This window comes from Neltuma alba, unplaced genomic scaffold (genome assembly GCF_004799145.2).
Source record: "Neltuma alba isolate B1F8T4 unplaced genomic scaffold, ASM479914v2 tig00010146_pilon, whole genome shotgun sequence".
In the NCBI taxonomy this organism is placed as follows: Eukaryota; Viridiplantae; Streptophyta; class Magnoliopsida; order Fabales; family Fabaceae; genus Neltuma; species Neltuma alba.
The window spans coordinates 40,460-58,306 of record NW_021635093.1 but is presented as its reverse complement, the minus strand read 5'-3'; the positions used below and the strand labels follow the sequence as shown (position 1 = coordinate 58,306).

Genomic DNA, 17,847 nt, shown 5'->3' with positions numbered 1-17,847 from the left:
TCTTTTGTTGATTAATGTTTCATAAAACACATTTTGGATAAACATGTTGAACGAGATGGTTTCCTAAAATAGAGTTTCTGGCGGGTGTATTTTATTTGTGTATATATATATATATTTATACATACCTCTCTCACTGTTTGCCACTTGGCTACCATTGCATATGTTCCCGTCTTGGGAGGGCACTAAACGCCAACCAGACGAATTTAAGAATTTGCAATAAGCCGATCACATATTTATTCGTTAATTTAGGTGACAATCATTCTTGGGGGTATTTTCGGCCAAATTTATTACGTGGGCTTGATGCTATGTGAATTTCCTTCCCCACACTGCCCTTTTAAGCATCATTTTTCCTTCTGCTTCGTTCAGATTCGATTTATCTAGCGATGTCGGAAAAGAATTTTTAAGTTGTTACGCGATGTAGCTAGTTACAATCGAATCACACGTCTTTGATCCTCACAAACAACTTCAAACAATAATTTAATCAAAGGACGCAGGAAAAAAACGTCTCAATATTAATATAACATGCTGGTCAACATTAATACATCGTAGTCGCACGCAGGGGCGGTGGTGTATACTTCGAGTGTAGAGGATAATTTCGTTGAGTATAGGCAATCAACAAGCCCCACAATTTTCTGTGAGGAATATAGAAACAAGGTTGACGCCTATCCCACCCAATTTCAAAATAATTTCTCTTATATAATATTTGGCAGAAAAGCCAATCAAGCGGTCGCAATTGATGCTTTCACGTACCTGTCTTGATATCTAAATTGTACTCGATAAATCAAGCAATCTAGTCTCATTGGCTTCTGCAGGTCCCAAGATCCAATCATGATATAATCAGAATTAGACACGAGCGGTATTAAAAGAAGTTGGTACCCAAGCAACAAGCACTATACGATGAAAGACAAAAGTGCCATTAGAGATTGAAAGAATACTAATTGCCCAAGATTTCTGAAAATGCTATTTAACTGTTCGACAACCAAAATGCATGCGAGTATGAATCGTCGAAGCTTAGGTGAACATCCTAGCCGGAACTCCTAATTGAGAGGTTTTAAGTTTCTAATTCTCCATTGCATGATGGATCGCGAAAAAACGGATCTTTGTTTATTCGCAGCTGATTTCAAGGTACCGACAATTAATTAATTCCTTAATGAGTCTGCTTAATGCTTTAACACTAATTTTTACTCTCTCCATTCCTTATTATAAAATCCTTTTAACTAAATTAAGTGGTTTAAAAAAACAGTTAAAATTAGTTAAAAATAATTAATATGTGGTAAAAATAATTTTTTTAAAATATACCCCTATATATAAATAGATATATGTGAGAGAATAATAGTGAGGTAAATGAAGAAAGAGAATGTATTAAATATATTAGATTAAGGGTAAAATAAGTAATAATGCATTAAATGTTCAGACAAATTTAAAAAAGATCTTACAAAAAAGAACAGACCCATTCAAAAAATTAGACCTTATAATCATGGTATGAAAAACCCAGCCGAAAACAGGTGAACCGGCCAGGAAATTGATTTGGTTAAACTTATAAACAGGGGTCACTTTGACTCAGTGTGACCCGGACTGAACCGGGACAAACCAGTAATGACACCATTAACCCATCCAGTTTGATGGGTTAACCTAGTGTCCTTTTTAAAAATATATTTTTTTAAATTTTTTTAAAGCTATTGATAGTTAGGACTTAGTTATTGAATAGTTATAAGGAGAAATATTTTATTATCATATATCTATTTTGATATTTTATTGAGATGAATATTTAGTGATTTTAATAGTATGATATTATAAGAAATTGTGAGTACATAATTATTTTACTAGTAATTCAAGATATTAAATTGATATTTAGTTTCTAGTGAAATTTTAAATTATTTTTTATTTTTTTATTCTCACAGGTTTGACTCCCGGTTTGATTCCAGTCTGATTTACTGACCTTTGACTCATTATTTTGACCAGTTTAATTATCGGCTTGGTTTTTAGTTGCCTTGCTTATAATACGAAATGAAAGGAGCATTGATTTTAGTTGGACTCGTAGGATCCAGTGGTGGTGGTGGTCGGTGGATTCTTTCTTATAACCAAAAGGCCAAAATTCATCGTTGGAGCTTTTAGCAGTAAAAGAAGGGAATCATTTGCCGGACACAATTACACCGTACACACATTAGGCTACGATGTCGATAAAGTCCAACCTACGATGACTTGTCACCCTTCAATGATGTAAAATTTAAATAACTGCCGAAGGGGCAGTTAAAACGTGAGTCATCACCAGGAAGAGGCCCGTGTCTCCTTCTGCATGTAAACCTACATGTGTCAGCTCCACCGAATTAGATGATTTTTTTTAATGGATGGATAGAGTTCTATTTTCGCCTTGACTCTGTCCCACCTTAAGCCACCACATCCTCCGGCGACGCGTATGCGAGGCACCGTACTATTTTTAGCATTTGAAGAAACGGCCATTGAGCTCAATTAAAGAACAATGATCAAATAAAATGGCAAAATTAATGAGAGAATAATAATAATAATAATCGTCAAAGTAAAAAATTTTCCTTATTTTCGGTTGATGATACTGTTTGTTTTTTTCTAAAAAAAGATTGAATTGGTTTTGTCCTAATTCTCAACTCTATTGTTGAACAAACAATAAGCTAATTTGACCAACAAATTTAGTCTTCATGGTAAATATATGAGGATTTAATTTGGAGGTAATTTGGAGGTTCCGAGCTGTGCACCAAGAAAAACCATAAGCTAATTTGAACCCGATTGAAACAGAATACCCCCGGTTTTCTTCCTCTTTCTTCCTTTTCTCCTCTATCGTCTAAAACTCTCTGTCCCTCCATGTCATGGCATTTCGGCTCTATTCTTCTTCCTCAGGTACCTTCTGTGCCTAATAATGATTACCCTCTTTCCTTGTGCAATAATTCCTACAAATTATTAACCTTCCTGCTTTAGATTTAGCATCTTTTGCTTGGTAGCTGTAAAATACAAGATCAATGCACGAAGTTCGCATCTTTGCGCAATTTATCGCGTCTTGTGAAATTATTTACAATTTCTCCCCTGTGGGTTTTCTGTGAAGGTTAAACTTGACAGCTATTAAGTTCTGAGTGACCCCACTCATGTCATGATAACTTGGAATCATTGGCACGCAAGAATCAGCTATACATACGCAATACAGCTTTTGTTTCTTCACTTTCTCATATTGGTCAAGGAAAGAGTATCTGGGTACCCAGAATATTCAAGCTATAATATGGGCTATCTCAATTCAGTTTTGTCCTCTTCAAGCCAGGTTCATGCTGCTGAAGATGCCCCTGTGAGCGGCGGAGGCCTCAGGTTAACTTCTTTGAGCATATCGATCCTTTTCTTAGATCTAGAACGGGATAAAAATGGTAGCTTTTTCTGTGTGTTTAATAGTCAATGTTGCAGATTGATTTCATCCATTGTTGGCCGTTGTATTAAATCTTTGTCATTTATATCCGCCGCGTTATATTACTCCTTATTGCGTTAAGTTGCATATTCATGACTTTGCTCTGTGCGATTCATGAATGAGCTTGAAAATCACGGAGCGAATATTTTGGAATTATAATGTATTTATCATTAATGAAATTTCCGATTAGGCATCTATAGATCCTATTCAGCCTTTGAAGTGTTTACTGCTAAATAATGGTTCTGTATTGTGGCTTGCCCATTGGGTATATCTCTACCATGGTTACTTGATAATATGTAAAGTTGGATAAATGCCTTATACCACTATAAGGATTCCTCTTTGTATAATTGTAGTTCGTATAACTTGTATTCTTGTTCAGTTGGGTTGATTTTTCTCTATGGTTCATATACGCTTTTGGTTCATCCTTATAATGGAATGAGCGGAGAAAATTCAAGCTCTGTTCCGATGACTATAGGGGAACTTTTCAAGTGATTCATTCGTTCTCCCTAAACGGCCTTGTCAGTTAGATTCAGTCTAGTTGGGTAATTTAACCCAAAGTCACCAAGCTAACATTAAACTTTTCCCCTGCCGCTCCCTTTTCCTGCGAGATTTTGTTTATCTATTTGCATATTGCTAGGTTAGAAGGCTTTAACATGTGTTCCTTTTGGGTTTTCTGTCCTCTGGTCGGTTTCAGTTGATCTCTCATGGGAAGCAGCTAAAGTCTAGTGTCCATGAAAAGCACATGTAGGCAAGTGTCGATAAATGTCAGCTAAGTTGGCCAAAGTGCCTCTCATGTTTTGTGGCAGTTTTTTGTTTTCGCATTTGTCATGTTTTGGCTCAATGTTTCTGACATCTAGTCGAGTTCCATGCCTTGCTTGTTTGCTGGACATAGTTCTCCCCACCCTTGCCAAGAGCTAGAGCAAGACAAAGCAACCAAACTAAATTATCGAACCATACACAATTTCAAGCCGAGTATATTATGATGAAATACTACCTATCATAATTATGCTGATAATTAATTAATTATTGTAGCTTTTGGTTATTATATAGATTATGCTAATGGATGGTTTGTTTAAATCGGTTTTTATGAATTATAAGTTGAGCCTAACGCATAACCCAATATATAGTAGACATTTTTCCTGTTCTTTCAGGAGAATATCTCTAGAAACAAAAAGGTTTAATTAACATTTATGGTGAAAACAATATTAACTAAATTGTATTTTGACTTATGAGGTCACAGAAAATTAATGTTATCAGAGGGCACTGGATGTGCATTAAAAATACCTAAAATATGTCATTAGATTGCCGATATAGCAAGTTCCCCGGGACATATAAATTCAACCATGGTATTTTCCCTGTTTTTCCTAACTATTTCTGTGTTATTCTCCCCTGTTATTAGACTGAGATTATTCTTGGTTTTTTATCCCTTGAGCAAATATAGAGGAGGTTGCCATAGTATCGAATTGAATGTTCCAAATCTGAGTTGGGTCTTAGCTTGTTGCATCTCCATGCTCAATACTGATTAGAACAAATAATCATGTATATTTTATACTGCTTTACAATTTTATGGCTTGACAAAATTTCAAATTCTCTGGAATTTTCTTTCATTGCAATGTACAAGAATGAGACTTTGCGAGATAATTTTGACACTTACTTCCATTTTGTGTCAACAGTCAGAACGGAAAGTTCAGTTATGGATATGCTAGCTCTCCTGGCAAGAGATCTTCAATGGAAGACTTTTATGAGACGAGAATTGATGGTGTTGATGGTGAAATTGTTGGCCTCTTTGGAGTTTTTGATGGTATATTTGCAAATACCTTTCCTTTTCCCCCTCCTTGTACATGGCAAAACTTGATTTCCCCCCCCCCCTCCTCTCTTTATCAATATATTCCTATCCATTTCCATTTTAAAAATAATGAGAAAGCAATTCTTCCAAGTGATCGATAATGCCATTTGCTTATTTTACTCATATATATATATAACTACATCGCAAAAGGGTCCCCACTTTCAGGCTAGAATTACTGATACGTAGATCATTCTATATGGCTAAAGTATTGTTTTCGTCACAGCAGGGTGAAAATGTGTCTGGAGTTTGGCCATCTAGGAAAAAAATATTGTATGGGAATAGCATTCCGATGCCTCAACCTCTTCTTAAACTCAAATTTTTCTGCTGATAAGGATTACATGCTATTTTCTGTTGTTTCTTATGAGTACTTTACAACCTTCATTTAGGTGCGTAGTGTTTCTTGTTTGGTGTGAGAAACTATATGTTGTTTTCTTTCTTGTTTGACATGGAAAGTCTTGTTCTCTTTATCTAACGAAATAGGAATGATTATTTATTGACCGGATCCAAATTTTCATTTATTTAGCATATGCGTGATGGCCTCCCCCCCCCCCCCCCAAAAAAAAATTTCGGTCCACTCCAAAATGTATAATGTAGCTGTAAGCGCATTGGTTATAAGATTTTAATTCTTTCAGGTCATGGTGGCGCACGGGCTGCTGAGTATGTCAAGCAAAACCTCTTCAGTAATTTGATCAGACATCCAAAGTTTATTTCTGACACCAAATCAGCTATTGGTTTGCCATCTCCTACCTTCAGCTTTACCATCCTTTTGTTTGATGCTTTCTGATATGCTAAGTCCAGAAGATAAGATTGTTTTTCCTTCCAAATTTTTCTTGTCTCCAGCTGATGCATATAGCCATACCGATTCTGAATTTCTCAAATCAGAAAACACTCAAAACAGAGATGCTGGATCAACTGCTTCTACTGCAATTCTGGTCGGTGACCGTTTGCTTGTTGCAAATGTTGGGGACTCCAGAGCTGTTATATGCAGGGGTGGTAATGGTAAGGCTAGTGGCTTTGTCTGCAGTTATATACATTCGTAGAAAGTTTTCACATGAATTTTAGTTTTGTCGTATATCAGGTTCATAACAATTCATTCTGTCAGAAGTTCCTTTTCTGTGTGGTTCCCATTACAGTTGCCTCTGCTTGTCAAGTTCTAGACTCGTCTGTTTTGAAGCATGAACAGCATAGTTAAGGTTATTTATTGTCTCAAGAGATCAAATTTACTGTCTTTTTCTGCCTTGCATATATTATGTATGTCGTAGTTTCTTCACTTGTTTATGAATTCCTTTCATTTCTGACATGCTAGTGTGAGGAAATATCAAATTTGTGAGAAAACTAAGTATATATAAGATGAAATAGTCTGCTGACCATTTATTTCTAGTTTATCTGCTGATACTGTCACATTTGCAAATTCTAGATGATACATTCATAATTTTTATACCAGCCTTTCCTCTTATCATGTATCACTTTTGAGAAATTTGTCCTACGACCTAGTGTCTGATGAAAGGCATTTTTGTGGAAGCTCCACTTATACTCCTGAGAAGCCTATATTTATGTATTGGTAAGATATTATACCTTGGATGCATTAGGTTTTAATATTGTACTCTTGGTGCATAAGAGTGTGAGTGTCTACATGTATTTATGAATGTTTCTTATGCATTCATTTAAAGATAATTGAATTGGTTTAACCTTCCCCAATCAAAATAGTGACATAAATGCTTCCTTTTGTGGTTTCCTCTAGCCATTGCTGTCTCTCGAGATCATAAGCCAGACCAAACTGATGAGAGGCAAAGGATTGAAGATGCCGGGGGCTTTGTCATGTGGGCTGGTAAGTTAATCTCCTAGTTATCTTTCTTGGTTTAATTTTGTGATCTAGCTGGCTTATGGCCATTCAAAAACTTAAAATCATGTTCACAGGAACTTGGAGAGTTGGTGGTGTTCTTGCTGTTTCTCGGGCATTTGGTGATAGACTCCTGAAGCAGTATGTTGTTGCTGATCCAGAAATCCAGGTGTGTTTCTGTGATGGTGACATCCTTTTTTTTTTTACATAATTTATAGATTTATCACAAACAGGGGGTGGTATAAAGTCTCCATTGAAAAGCATTCTATTAGTTGTTGGAAGATTGGATATTGTGCCTGAAAGGACAATTCTTATAAACTGCCTAACATAAATGCATTTGGTCTTGCAGGAAGAAAAAGTTGACAGCTCTCTTGAGTTTCTCATATTGGCCAGTGATGGGCTATGGGATGTTGTCACTAATGAGGTCTGGAGTTTTTTGTTTTGTTTTGTTTTTTTTTTAATTTCTTCTCCTTTCTTTTCTTTCATAACCATTCTGCATCTCCATCATTAAAATATAAGCACGTTGAAATGAATCAGGTTCTGCTGAAAATAGTTGGAATGTTACTATTTTTTTCCACCTATATTTAGTTGCACAGAATCATGTGTTGGTTAGGCAAAGTTGATAAATTAGTTTCTGGAAAGTATGAGTGAAACATTGCCTGCAGGCCTTGCACTAACATATTGAAAGAGGGGAGTTTTATCCTTCTTCAAAACAAGCCAAGAGCTGACGTGATGTTGGTTTCAAAAAATCAAATATCTTTTGTTTGGTAGAGAACTCGTTTTCCGTAAAACACCCGTTAGCTAAAACAAACAAACTCAATTGTTAACTCTCGATATTGTCCTTCAGGAAGCTGTTTCTATGATAAAACCAATTGCGGATGCAGAGGAGGCTGCAAAGAGGCTGATGAATGAAGCATACCAAAGAGGCAGTTCTGACAATATAACTTGTGTCGTTGTTCGTTTCTTGACGAACCAAAACGGCGGCGCTTCTCGAAGTAGCATGCGTCCTTCAGTAGAAGGATAGAAAGAAGATCAAAATCCCTGCTTGGCTATGCGGTTTGTGGCGGATTGAAAGATGGGATGTGTCAAAATTATGCTTTATATAGTTCATCATAGGTATTTCATATAGTCATGTATTATGTTGCACGAATAGAAAAACAATAATTAAAACTCATAATGATCATCTAGAATGGAGCTGTGCGTGCGTAACCAGTGGGGGAATATGTGTAAAGAGTTTGTGGCCAAAGTTTCCCCACCCAGAAAGGGTCATGCCTTGGTTGTTGTTGAAGTTCTCTTTTAACTTGTTCCTGTACTGTGTAACTTTATTTTACATGATTCATGGTTTGTATCAAGTGTAGTATTTATAATCCTATGAAAGACGTCGTGTGAATGGTAGCTATGTCGAAAGTATACTATTGATTCAGTGAGCTAAATGCATCTGGGCGGTGAAGTTGCGAAGTCGAACAATTAGGGTATGTTTGGCTCAATAAGAGGAAAGGGAGGGGAGGGATTTTAATGGAGGGAAGGGGAGGGGAAGGGAGTGGAAGGATTTTAATATTATCTTATTTAGATTTATAAAAAAAGAGGGGAGGGGAGGGAAAAATATTTTAATATGAACAATTTTGCTCTTATTTTATTTAAGACGTGGGTATAATGGTAACAACATGATAAAATATAGACATAATGGTCATAACATGATAAAATATGGGCATAATGGTCATAATATGACAAAATATTACCCTTTTCCTCCAAATCCTCCCAATTTTGGAGGGGAGGTTGAAGAGGGGAAGGGAGGGGAAATTTTAAAAAATTTTCCCTCCCCTCCTAAAATTTGTGTGTTGCCAAACAAGGGGAAATGATTAAAATCCCTCCCCTTCCCTCCCAAATCCCTCATGCCAAACACACCCTTAGGATCTGGAGTGGATGAGGAATTGAAGAGTCCAAATCGATTCGAACACAGAAGACACCATGATGCTTTCTTTCAAGTTTTGATCACGGATTTGATCCGTTTATAATCCTAAGTCGTTAGTGCATATATTTTTAATTTTTTTAAAGAGAGAGAGAGAGAGAGAGAGAGAGAGACAAAAGGATGGCAAATGAAGGTAGGAGAATGGAAGGGGACGCAGTCCAATAATGGGTGTCAATTTTCATTCAACCTCAAATCGTGACAATGCGAGCTTACTAGAGAAACCGTGCATCACCATCCATCTCCGAGGATAATGGCCAATAAAATGACTCCAAGTGGATGTTCCAGAAGCATCTAATACATGCTTATGCGTAGGCACCACAGCCGCTTGAGAAAGGAAATATTAATATTTTATTGGAAAATAAAAAATTCTCCAGAATGCCATTCTCAAGCTATAGCCTATAGGTGCTCCATGCATTTTCAGGCATGTTATTTGAAATCTTGTCTCTTACTAATTCGTAAGATATTTTACGGGGTCCGTATAAAAAGTTAATTTTAATCCTAAATATAAAATCTATTTTTTATATTTATCAATGTTTTCTAAATTACTTTTATAGATATTTTCTCAATCATAATTAAGTAAATAAGGAATGGAGAATATTAAGAAAGATGATTATAAACTTATAGTGTTTTAGAAAAAACATGTCATATTTCTTATAATTAACTAACTTACTTAACTTCTTTAATCTAATCAAATTAGTTATTAAAAATTAGAGGAGTAACTTTATTTAAACTATCCGCAGGAGAATATTAGTTATTACTTACCTCATTTTACTATACCTAACAATAATTGGTTGTCCTAAAAAATGGAATATTAACTACTCCGCTTATCGTATTTAGACCAAGAAAAATCTTAAATTTTATTAACTCTTGTTTAAAATTCAACAACTTTTTAACTTTATAATAAATGAAGGGTGGAATTATATATCCACACAAAAAATTCCTCTTGTTGCCCTATAAATAGATCAAAAAATATCTTCTCCCTCTACCGTAAAACTAAGACCGGAAGAGTACCTATCTGTTTTACTGATTTATATGTGTTAATTAAAAATAGACTAAAACATACATTTGGCCTTTTAATTTTATATAACATTTTAATTTAATCTATTAATTTTAAAAAGTATATATATATAATTTTTTATTTTTAAAACTAATCTTAAGCGATATTTTTTATAACAGTTGTTTTAAAAAACTAAATTTAATATTCAAAATTTCAATATCACAATTTTTCATTAAAAGCATACTTTAGCAATAAAAATATCTTATAAATAGTATTAAGAAAATACTCCTCGGGTCCTAAATATAAGACCATTATACAGGTAATGGTCTTATATTTAGGACCGAAGGAGTAATTAGTAGTACTAAAAAATGAAATAATAACTTTTTTTCGCTTTTTGCTAGCTTCCTGTAAAAATACACGTGTTCACATTAATAATTGACAATAAAATGGCAAAGATAGTTAACTAAATATGACTGCAAAATGCAATTTACTCCTCTGGTCTTGTTGGGAAAAGAAATTTTTTGATTTTATTTATAAAATATTAAAAAAATTTATATAAATGTATAATTTTATTTCTTATGTATTATTGTATTGATTTTATTTACATATAAGATATAATATATATTAAATAAAATTAAAATTAAAAAATTATTAAATTTAAAATTCTTCTTGATCTGAAATATGCTAAAAATACTTATAAATGGAAGCAGTGAATATATGGATAAGAACGCACCGTTGGCAACCAAAAAACGAAAGAAGAAGAACGGGCCAACTGAAAATTGACTTTCTTATATGCAATAGTTGAAAATTGATGTCGGCCACATAAAAAGAAGTTGAAAATTGACGCCACAGCGTGCATAATTTAATGCCATCATTCACTGGAGAGCCTCCCACAAAATGATGACCAAAAAGGATGCCGAGCCTGAATTATTTATTATTTCCATTCACGGACACAACAAAATCTCAGAATCATCCCTTCCTCATCCATATTACTACTTGGTTACAAATTAATTATTATAATCTCAGTTGAAAATAATAATTAAATCACTAAGAAGCCAATAGGATCCCAGATTTTGATACGCTTCACCTTCTTGTGCCTCCCTTGCGGCCGTCACCATGCGTTGCTTTTCAATTTTAATATAATATCTCATTCCATGTTTCCTCAAATCAAAAGCCAAACGAGGAGCTATCGATTCGGTGATTCCAATACTATATCATCAACCACCAAAATTCATAGCTACATATTTATAATCACACTCACAGATAAGAAGTTCAAATTCAAGAACAGAAAACAACCACAACAAAAAATATATACACGATTGACTGCTTGATGATATGCAGTCACCGGAAAGCTCAACAGCTTGGTACGACGCCGTATCCTCCGAAGCGGTCCACCTCCGATCGTTTTGCGAATCTGCCTTTGATTCTGGGTCTTGTTTCCGCGTACGCTTTTCTGGAAGCGTACCGAATGGTCTTCTCGAACTTTCTGTTCTTCCTCTTCTCTCTGTACCTCAATACCCTCGCTTCCCTGTCTGCAGCTGATATCTGCACCGGCTGATTATCACTCCCTATAATCGTCTTGCTGTAACCGTTTGATATCGCATTCCCATCAGGAACCACCCCGACATCCATGGAAGACGACGACACCTGAAACCCGCTGATGTTAGTTAAAAGTCTAAGGTTCAAATGTAATGAATTATAAAATTCCAGAAAGAAGGTCTTACACTCTGGCTCAGGCACTGGCTGCCGTTGTAGCCGCAGGTGAAATTCTTGGACCCAGTCAATTCCATGTCGTAGTAGTGGTCGTTGAGGGATGGAATCTGTGCACTCTTGCTCCGTACCGGCACAACACCGTCTGTGCCGGAACTGTTCTGCTCCTGAGATTCCACCTTCGGATCCACCGGCCCGAAATCCAGATCTAGGCATGGCTCCATTTCGGGAAACACGTACTCACCAGAGTTCAGATCTGGGCTCTCCACGGCCTTCGGGTTGGAAGGGTTAGGCAGCAACCAGGAAGCCGCTTCCGCCTCTTCCCTGCTGACATCAGCGTCTGCATCGGCGTCGGAGAAGTAACGGTCATTGAGGAAGTTGATGGCAGCGCCAGACGGGACACCAACGGAGTGGACGGGATCATAGAAGGGAGTTACGGGGACGCGCTCGTGACGACGAGCGAGTGGATTAGCAGAGTGGATGTCATGGTCGCAGGTGATGCAGAGAGCAGCAGCGTCTGCCTTGCAGGTGACGTGAGCAGGGGCTTGCTCACAGACCTCGCAGACCCAGACACGCGCGTGGCGGGAAGCGAGCTTGTTGGCGGCATGGACCTTGGAGTCACAGCCGACGCAGAGGAAGGCGGAGTCGGCGCGGCAGAAGAGGGTGGCGGTGGCGGACTTGCAGGAGTCACAGAGCTTGGAAGCCATGGGAGGATGTTAAGTTTGAAAGTTGGGTCCTCCCTCACAGAGAGCAATTGTATGAACTCAACGAGGAAGTGTTGAGCACGAGTGGTTGAGGAGGAGGCGTGATTATTCGAAACAAGTCTGTCTATCTATCTGGTGGGGTCAGAGATATCTGGGCAACCACCAATTAGGGAGTGACAGGTGGGCAAGGCTTAGCCAAAAATACTACGGAGCAAAATATGGGGGTGGGGATGAAGCAGCAGAAAACAGTCGTCCTGGTAGAAAGTGGACCCCACCTGGCGTCCTTAGAGGTAGGGGGGTGTTACGGTGCGGCCCGCCAGGCTTTTGGCATCTTATGTCCCTTTGTCACCTTCATTTTCATATCACAAATTCACAATACAGAGTGTTATCCCCCCCCCCCCAATTTTGTCTCCTTTTTCACATGAGGTTTGCTCATATGGACTCGTTCTAAACTTCTAATCTCGCTAGGACGGAATATATCTCCGACTGACTAGTTTTGAGGGTTTTGAATTGAATATCGAGTTTATGTAGTCACGAATTCTCTAGGATATACCTTTTTGTCTTTGTCTCGCAATTATTCACTTTTATCAGCTGAGCAATTCCAATTTTCTTGTCCGGCTCGAACTATCGTTTACATGTGGGCTGTAATTGGTTTGCCGACTTGAGAACAATAAATTGCAGTAGATAAAATAATGGCCACGTTGGTAATTTCCTTCATCAATCAATTGCAATTCAAGGAACTATTTGCTTCGTCCTTTTTAGGTCAAGTCCAGCGCTCCAATCTCCGACAAAAAGCTGCCCACAAAATGTCAAAACGGTCATTTTCTTGGATAGCGACTGACGGCTTGGGCTCGTGTTATGTGGCTCGCTTCAATAAACATTTCTGTATTGTTGCAGCTCTGAACCATGAAGGCCTCAAATATGGGCTCAGCTGAACAACCCAGCGTTTTTCAGAAGCCCTACTTGGCCTTTTTCTTCGAACCTCTCCCTCACTAAGGCTTTGAATTCCCACTAAAAAAAATATTCACATTTAATGTTTGATAATACTTCAAATAAAATTATCTCTAATAAAAGAATACTTATATATGGACAAGAAAAAAAACCTTCCTTGTGGAGACTAAAAAAAGCTGGGTCTAATAAAACAGGTTAGTCCCTGAAAAACCAACATTCAAATCTTCACTGAAAGATATGATAACGTTTGGTGGTTAACAATATTTCGAACATAATTGTCTCTAATAAGTGAGTCTTTATACAAAACATGAAAAAAAAATACTACCTAATAAGAGAGAAAACAAACCCCATTAAAGGCTACCCATCCCAGACTAGAACCCGGGGCTTCCTTTTTTTGAGAGGCTGCCACTAGACCAAGATGCCTTTAGCACCCTACTTCGCCTTTCAAGGCTTCTTCTTGCATTACTCTTTACATGATTTCGTGAATTATACAAATTGTATGGGAAGAAAACATATTGTCCTTTAAATAAATGGTTAGGGTTTGATTTCTGACCTTTGTACATAAAGCAAACATAATTATGAAAGTTCTCATCTTTTCCTTCTGTGCTTCACGGGAAATGACTTTTGCAGTAGGTAAAAAATGTTACCGGACTCATAAAAAACAAAGAAAATAAAATATAAAAGCGCTCGTAATCACAGCTGATGCTCCCAGTTTGTTTCGTCAGTGCTTTAGGGAATAGCCACCACCAATGCTAATAATTACGTGGCGTTTCTATTTTTCTCGCTGACCGGTCACTTGAATTTCTTCGTATTGATAAGCCACTGGTTAAATTAAAAACAAGCCACTCTACCGATTCCTTGCATTATAAATTGAAAAGAGTAAAAAATTGCGGTAGAAAATAGGGGGAAAAATACTATGTACTTCTCCATTCCTTAATATAGGACATAATTATTAAGTTAATTTTGATCCTAAATATAAAAATTATTTTTTATATTTATCAATTTTTTTTAAATTATCTCTACGGATACTCCCTCAACTATAATCAAGTAGAAGAGAGGGAGAGGATATTAAAGAAGATGATTATGATGTTTTAAGAAAAACACATCATATTTTTTATAATTAACTAATTTATCTAACTTTCATAATCTAATTAAATTAATTAAATAAGTTTTATATTAAAAATAGGAAGAGTAATATAAATAGCACCAATATATGACATAAAGTTTACAGTAACGCTTCTGATAACTTATCAAACACTGACACACTGATATTGTATTGTTCAGTTGTTCTCATCACTAGACCGAAGGCAGAAGGTGGCTAAGCTTGAAAAGAATTTAACGGGCCAGCACAATGATCAAAGGGTATTGTTTTCGTTTTAATTGATTTAAATCTTAAATTCAAAATTTGAAAACCCATCAAGAGTATTTAATTATTTATTCTCCTGCCAATACTAGATTTGGTCCGTATCCAATGGGAAGAAAATAGGATCAGGCTTGAGCATCACGAAAACCAGTGTTCTCATACTTAACACTGATGATGTCTGCGCATCATGCTTGCCAAATTTTATTAACAAAGTAACTAATGAATGCCGCTTCAATGCTCTCTGCCCCAGCTAATATTCACATCCAATGATTTAGATCTTTTGCTTTTCCCACACGCATACACGTCATATACAAATCCTGAACTTGCCTTCCTCGTCAGAATTTAGCTGTGAGCAGAATCCTCCTCTTACATATGAATAGGATCCCATTACACAGCCAGCAACTGGAATGCTTTCTGTTCACGATGACCTCAGATTTGACAGAACAGTACCACTGTTTGTTTATTACTGTGAAAATTTATACAGTGAGAGCTAATTTACAGTTGGTATCTTCTCGCCGTCCGCCGTCACAAACATCAGATCGCCAGTAATGCCGCTGCAAGCTTGTACGTGGGTTTGCTGGAGCCCATTTCGTCGTCTGGGCGCGCGCTCTCTTATGTCCATTGAAGACTTCCCACCGATCTTTTTAATACATATTAATACGGATTGCATTTTATCTTTTAAAATAAAACAATATATAAATGGGCTTACACGAATATGTAAATAATAATGAATTAAAATAAAAAAGAAATTTGTTTGTGGTGAACTTATATTTGTGCGCCTTGAAAAAGGGTTAAGCTATCAGGAGAAGATAAAAGAAGGCGTAAATTAGGGAGGGGATGCGGCATTTAGTAGCCGCGTTACGTAGCAAGGTGTGGTGTTAAGCGGGAAAACGATGAAGGGAAGGAAGACACGTGTCACCCATCTTGCTCCACGTCATCTCTCACCCCATAAGCTCGCGCTTCCCAGTGTTGTCGTCTTGTGTCGTGCCCCAGACGCCACGCCTCCGCCGCTTCCCCAACCACCTCCTCCCTCCTCTCTTTTATCGGGAATTCAGTCTTCCCTCCATTTCCTCCGACCGCTTCTCTTCCCAACGCCTCCTCCATATACACATACATGAAACTCAGGATGTGTAGTACCCTAGTGCTATTTTTCTCCTACCAATGTCCATTTCCACCCCTCGTGCCTGTGACTATGCAGCCATACAAAATGATTTTTGCTATATAAAACCACTGAATGGCGTTCCTCGATAATATATCTGTATATAGATCGATATTGAAACTAGAATTCTAATTAAGAATCTCGGCTTAAACTTACACTTGTCGAATCATCATCATAAGCCATGAATAAGATCAAGAGAATCCGGAAAACAGGCCGATTTATAAGCTAGAAAGAAGACAAAAAACTCTTCCAGTGCGGAGGAGAAATACCCAGCCACGTTTCTCATCACGGGTTGTGTTGACGGCTTGCGGGAGCACCTCCATTTTCCGGCTGAGCTGTGCTCGAACTTGCGACATGATCGAACGCCTGCTTGTCGGTTTTCTGGGAACTTTCGTGATTCTCCTCTCCTTTCTCAAAACCCTCCTCATCAGAACCTTCGGCAAGAGACGAGCACGTGGCACAGACGGGAGTGGCTAAATAAGTGGGATGCTCATCGCCGGCCATAATGACCAGAATCTTCGGCTCGGAAGCGTGAACTGATTCTGCCACACCAGATTCAATTTGTTTCTGAGCTTCAATACCACCATGTGAGCCCGATTGCCTTCTGTAGGAGAAGGCTAGCATGAGGAGCGAGAACATGATGATGCAGAGGACGGCGGCGAGTCCTCCGAACAAATAAGGGACGGGAGATTGCCATGGAGATGTATGAGGCTGAACACTTGGGGACGACACAGTTGATGAACTGGCGGTGGCATCATCTGAGGCCGAGACGCTTCCCATTTTGCTCTTAACGGAGTCTACGCCAACACTGTGAACTAGCAAGAAGGTGAAACGAATATCGCTATTTATAGAAAACCAAAACCACGAGTATTGTTACCTTGATACGCCTCCTTAAACGTGTTTCGGTTTTGTTAAATGCATTGAGTCATTGGGATGATTTAAATTTTAAACGTTGTTTATTTTGACCATTTTTATGGCTAGTGGTGTGTACGTCTCCTTTTTAACCAGGCTTTTTGGAAGCTGATCGCGGACTCGCCACTGTGGTACAGGCGCATTTCGAATAACAGTTCTTCAGTTATAATTTTCAGAATAACTAATAAATACGGCAGAAAAATTTTATCTCAATTTATATAAATTTCTAAATAATTTTAAAAAGAATTTTCAAAGAGTCATGTATTGTTTTATAGGCTAAGTATAAACAGGAGAATTATAATCAAATCTTAGAGAGGAGATTTAATTACCTTATCGATAGGTAATAACAAATTTCAAAATGAAAATGACAACACGTTGAAACTGATCATTGGTTATTAGATTTTTTTAATAATTAATTTTTTTGGGAGAATTTTTTGGTAATTCTCCCTAAGTGTAACATGACTGGTCCCTGCGTAGTTAAAAATTGGATCATCCTCTTCGACTTGGTCGTCGAGTTCTTTTAATTTGGAATTTGGACACAACTCAACACTCATGGTAGGGCCTCGGTGTTAAAAGACCGGCCGGTTCTTTCTTTCAGCTCACCACAATTATGCTAATATATTGTGGAGAAAAATAGAAAGACCAATAAAATAAGTGAATAATCTTGGAAAAAAAAAAAACCTAAGAGAGGACGTATTTCCTGGATTTTGAAGATATTATTGGAAAGACTTTACATATTATGAGCAAGAAAGAAATTATTGCAGCACAAGGTCTACAGTAGAGGAAAAGGGTGTGAGTGTGGATTCTGGAGTCCCTATCCGAGGGCACTGCAAAAAGTGAATAATGCAGGGGGGAACTTGATATTTGTATATTGTGGAAGAAGCCACAATCATCAGACAATGTGATAAGAACGAATAACAAATGTGACCCAGGGTGGAAACAACAGCCACCTCTTCCAGTCTACCCCCTTTTTGT

General features: G+C 37.4%; 3 protein-coding genes across 3 annotated transcripts; 1 reads left to right on the top strand and 2 right to left on the bottom strand.

Moving 5' to 3' along the window:
• The first annotated feature begins 2,769 nt into the window (after positions 1-2,769).
• Positions 2,770-8,502, top strand: LOC114754463 (probable protein phosphatase 2C 59). Its single transcript, XM_028943217.1, has 9 exons — positions 2,770-2,871; positions 3,074-3,327; positions 5,095-5,222; positions 5,900-5,998; positions 6,108-6,266; positions 7,009-7,095; positions 7,185-7,276; positions 7,457-7,531; positions 7,955-8,502. The coding sequence occupies exons 2-9, from the start codon at positions 3,119-3,121 to the stop codon at positions 8,129-8,131; spliced, it is 1,026 nt and encodes a 341-aa protein (XP_028799050.1). The 5' UTR covers positions 2,770-2,871; positions 3,074-3,118; the 3' UTR covers positions 8,132-8,502.
• Positions 8,503-11,198: 2,696 nt separating this feature from the next.
• Positions 11,199-12,565, bottom strand: LOC114754458 (zinc finger protein CONSTANS-LIKE 4). Its single transcript, XM_028943211.1, has 2 exons — positions 11,798-12,565; positions 11,199-11,720 (listed from the first exon to the last, which is right to left on the bottom strand). The coding sequence occupies exons 1-2, from the start codon at positions 12,488-12,490 to the stop codon at positions 11,427-11,429; spliced, it is 987 nt and encodes a 328-aa protein (XP_028799044.1). The 5' UTR covers positions 12,491-12,565; the 3' UTR covers positions 11,199-11,426.
• A 2,536-nt stretch (positions 12,566-15,101) lies between these two features.
• On the bottom strand, positions 15,102-16,816 carry LOC114754460 (protein GLUTAMINE DUMPER 5-like). The gene has a single exon (XM_028943213.1). It carries the CDS (start codon positions 16,738-16,740, stop codon positions 16,246-16,248), a length of 495 nt encoding a protein of 164 aa, XP_028799046.1. The 5' UTR covers positions 16,741-16,816; the 3' UTR covers positions 15,102-16,245.
• Between the last annotated feature and the right edge of the window lie 1,031 nt (positions 16,817-17,847).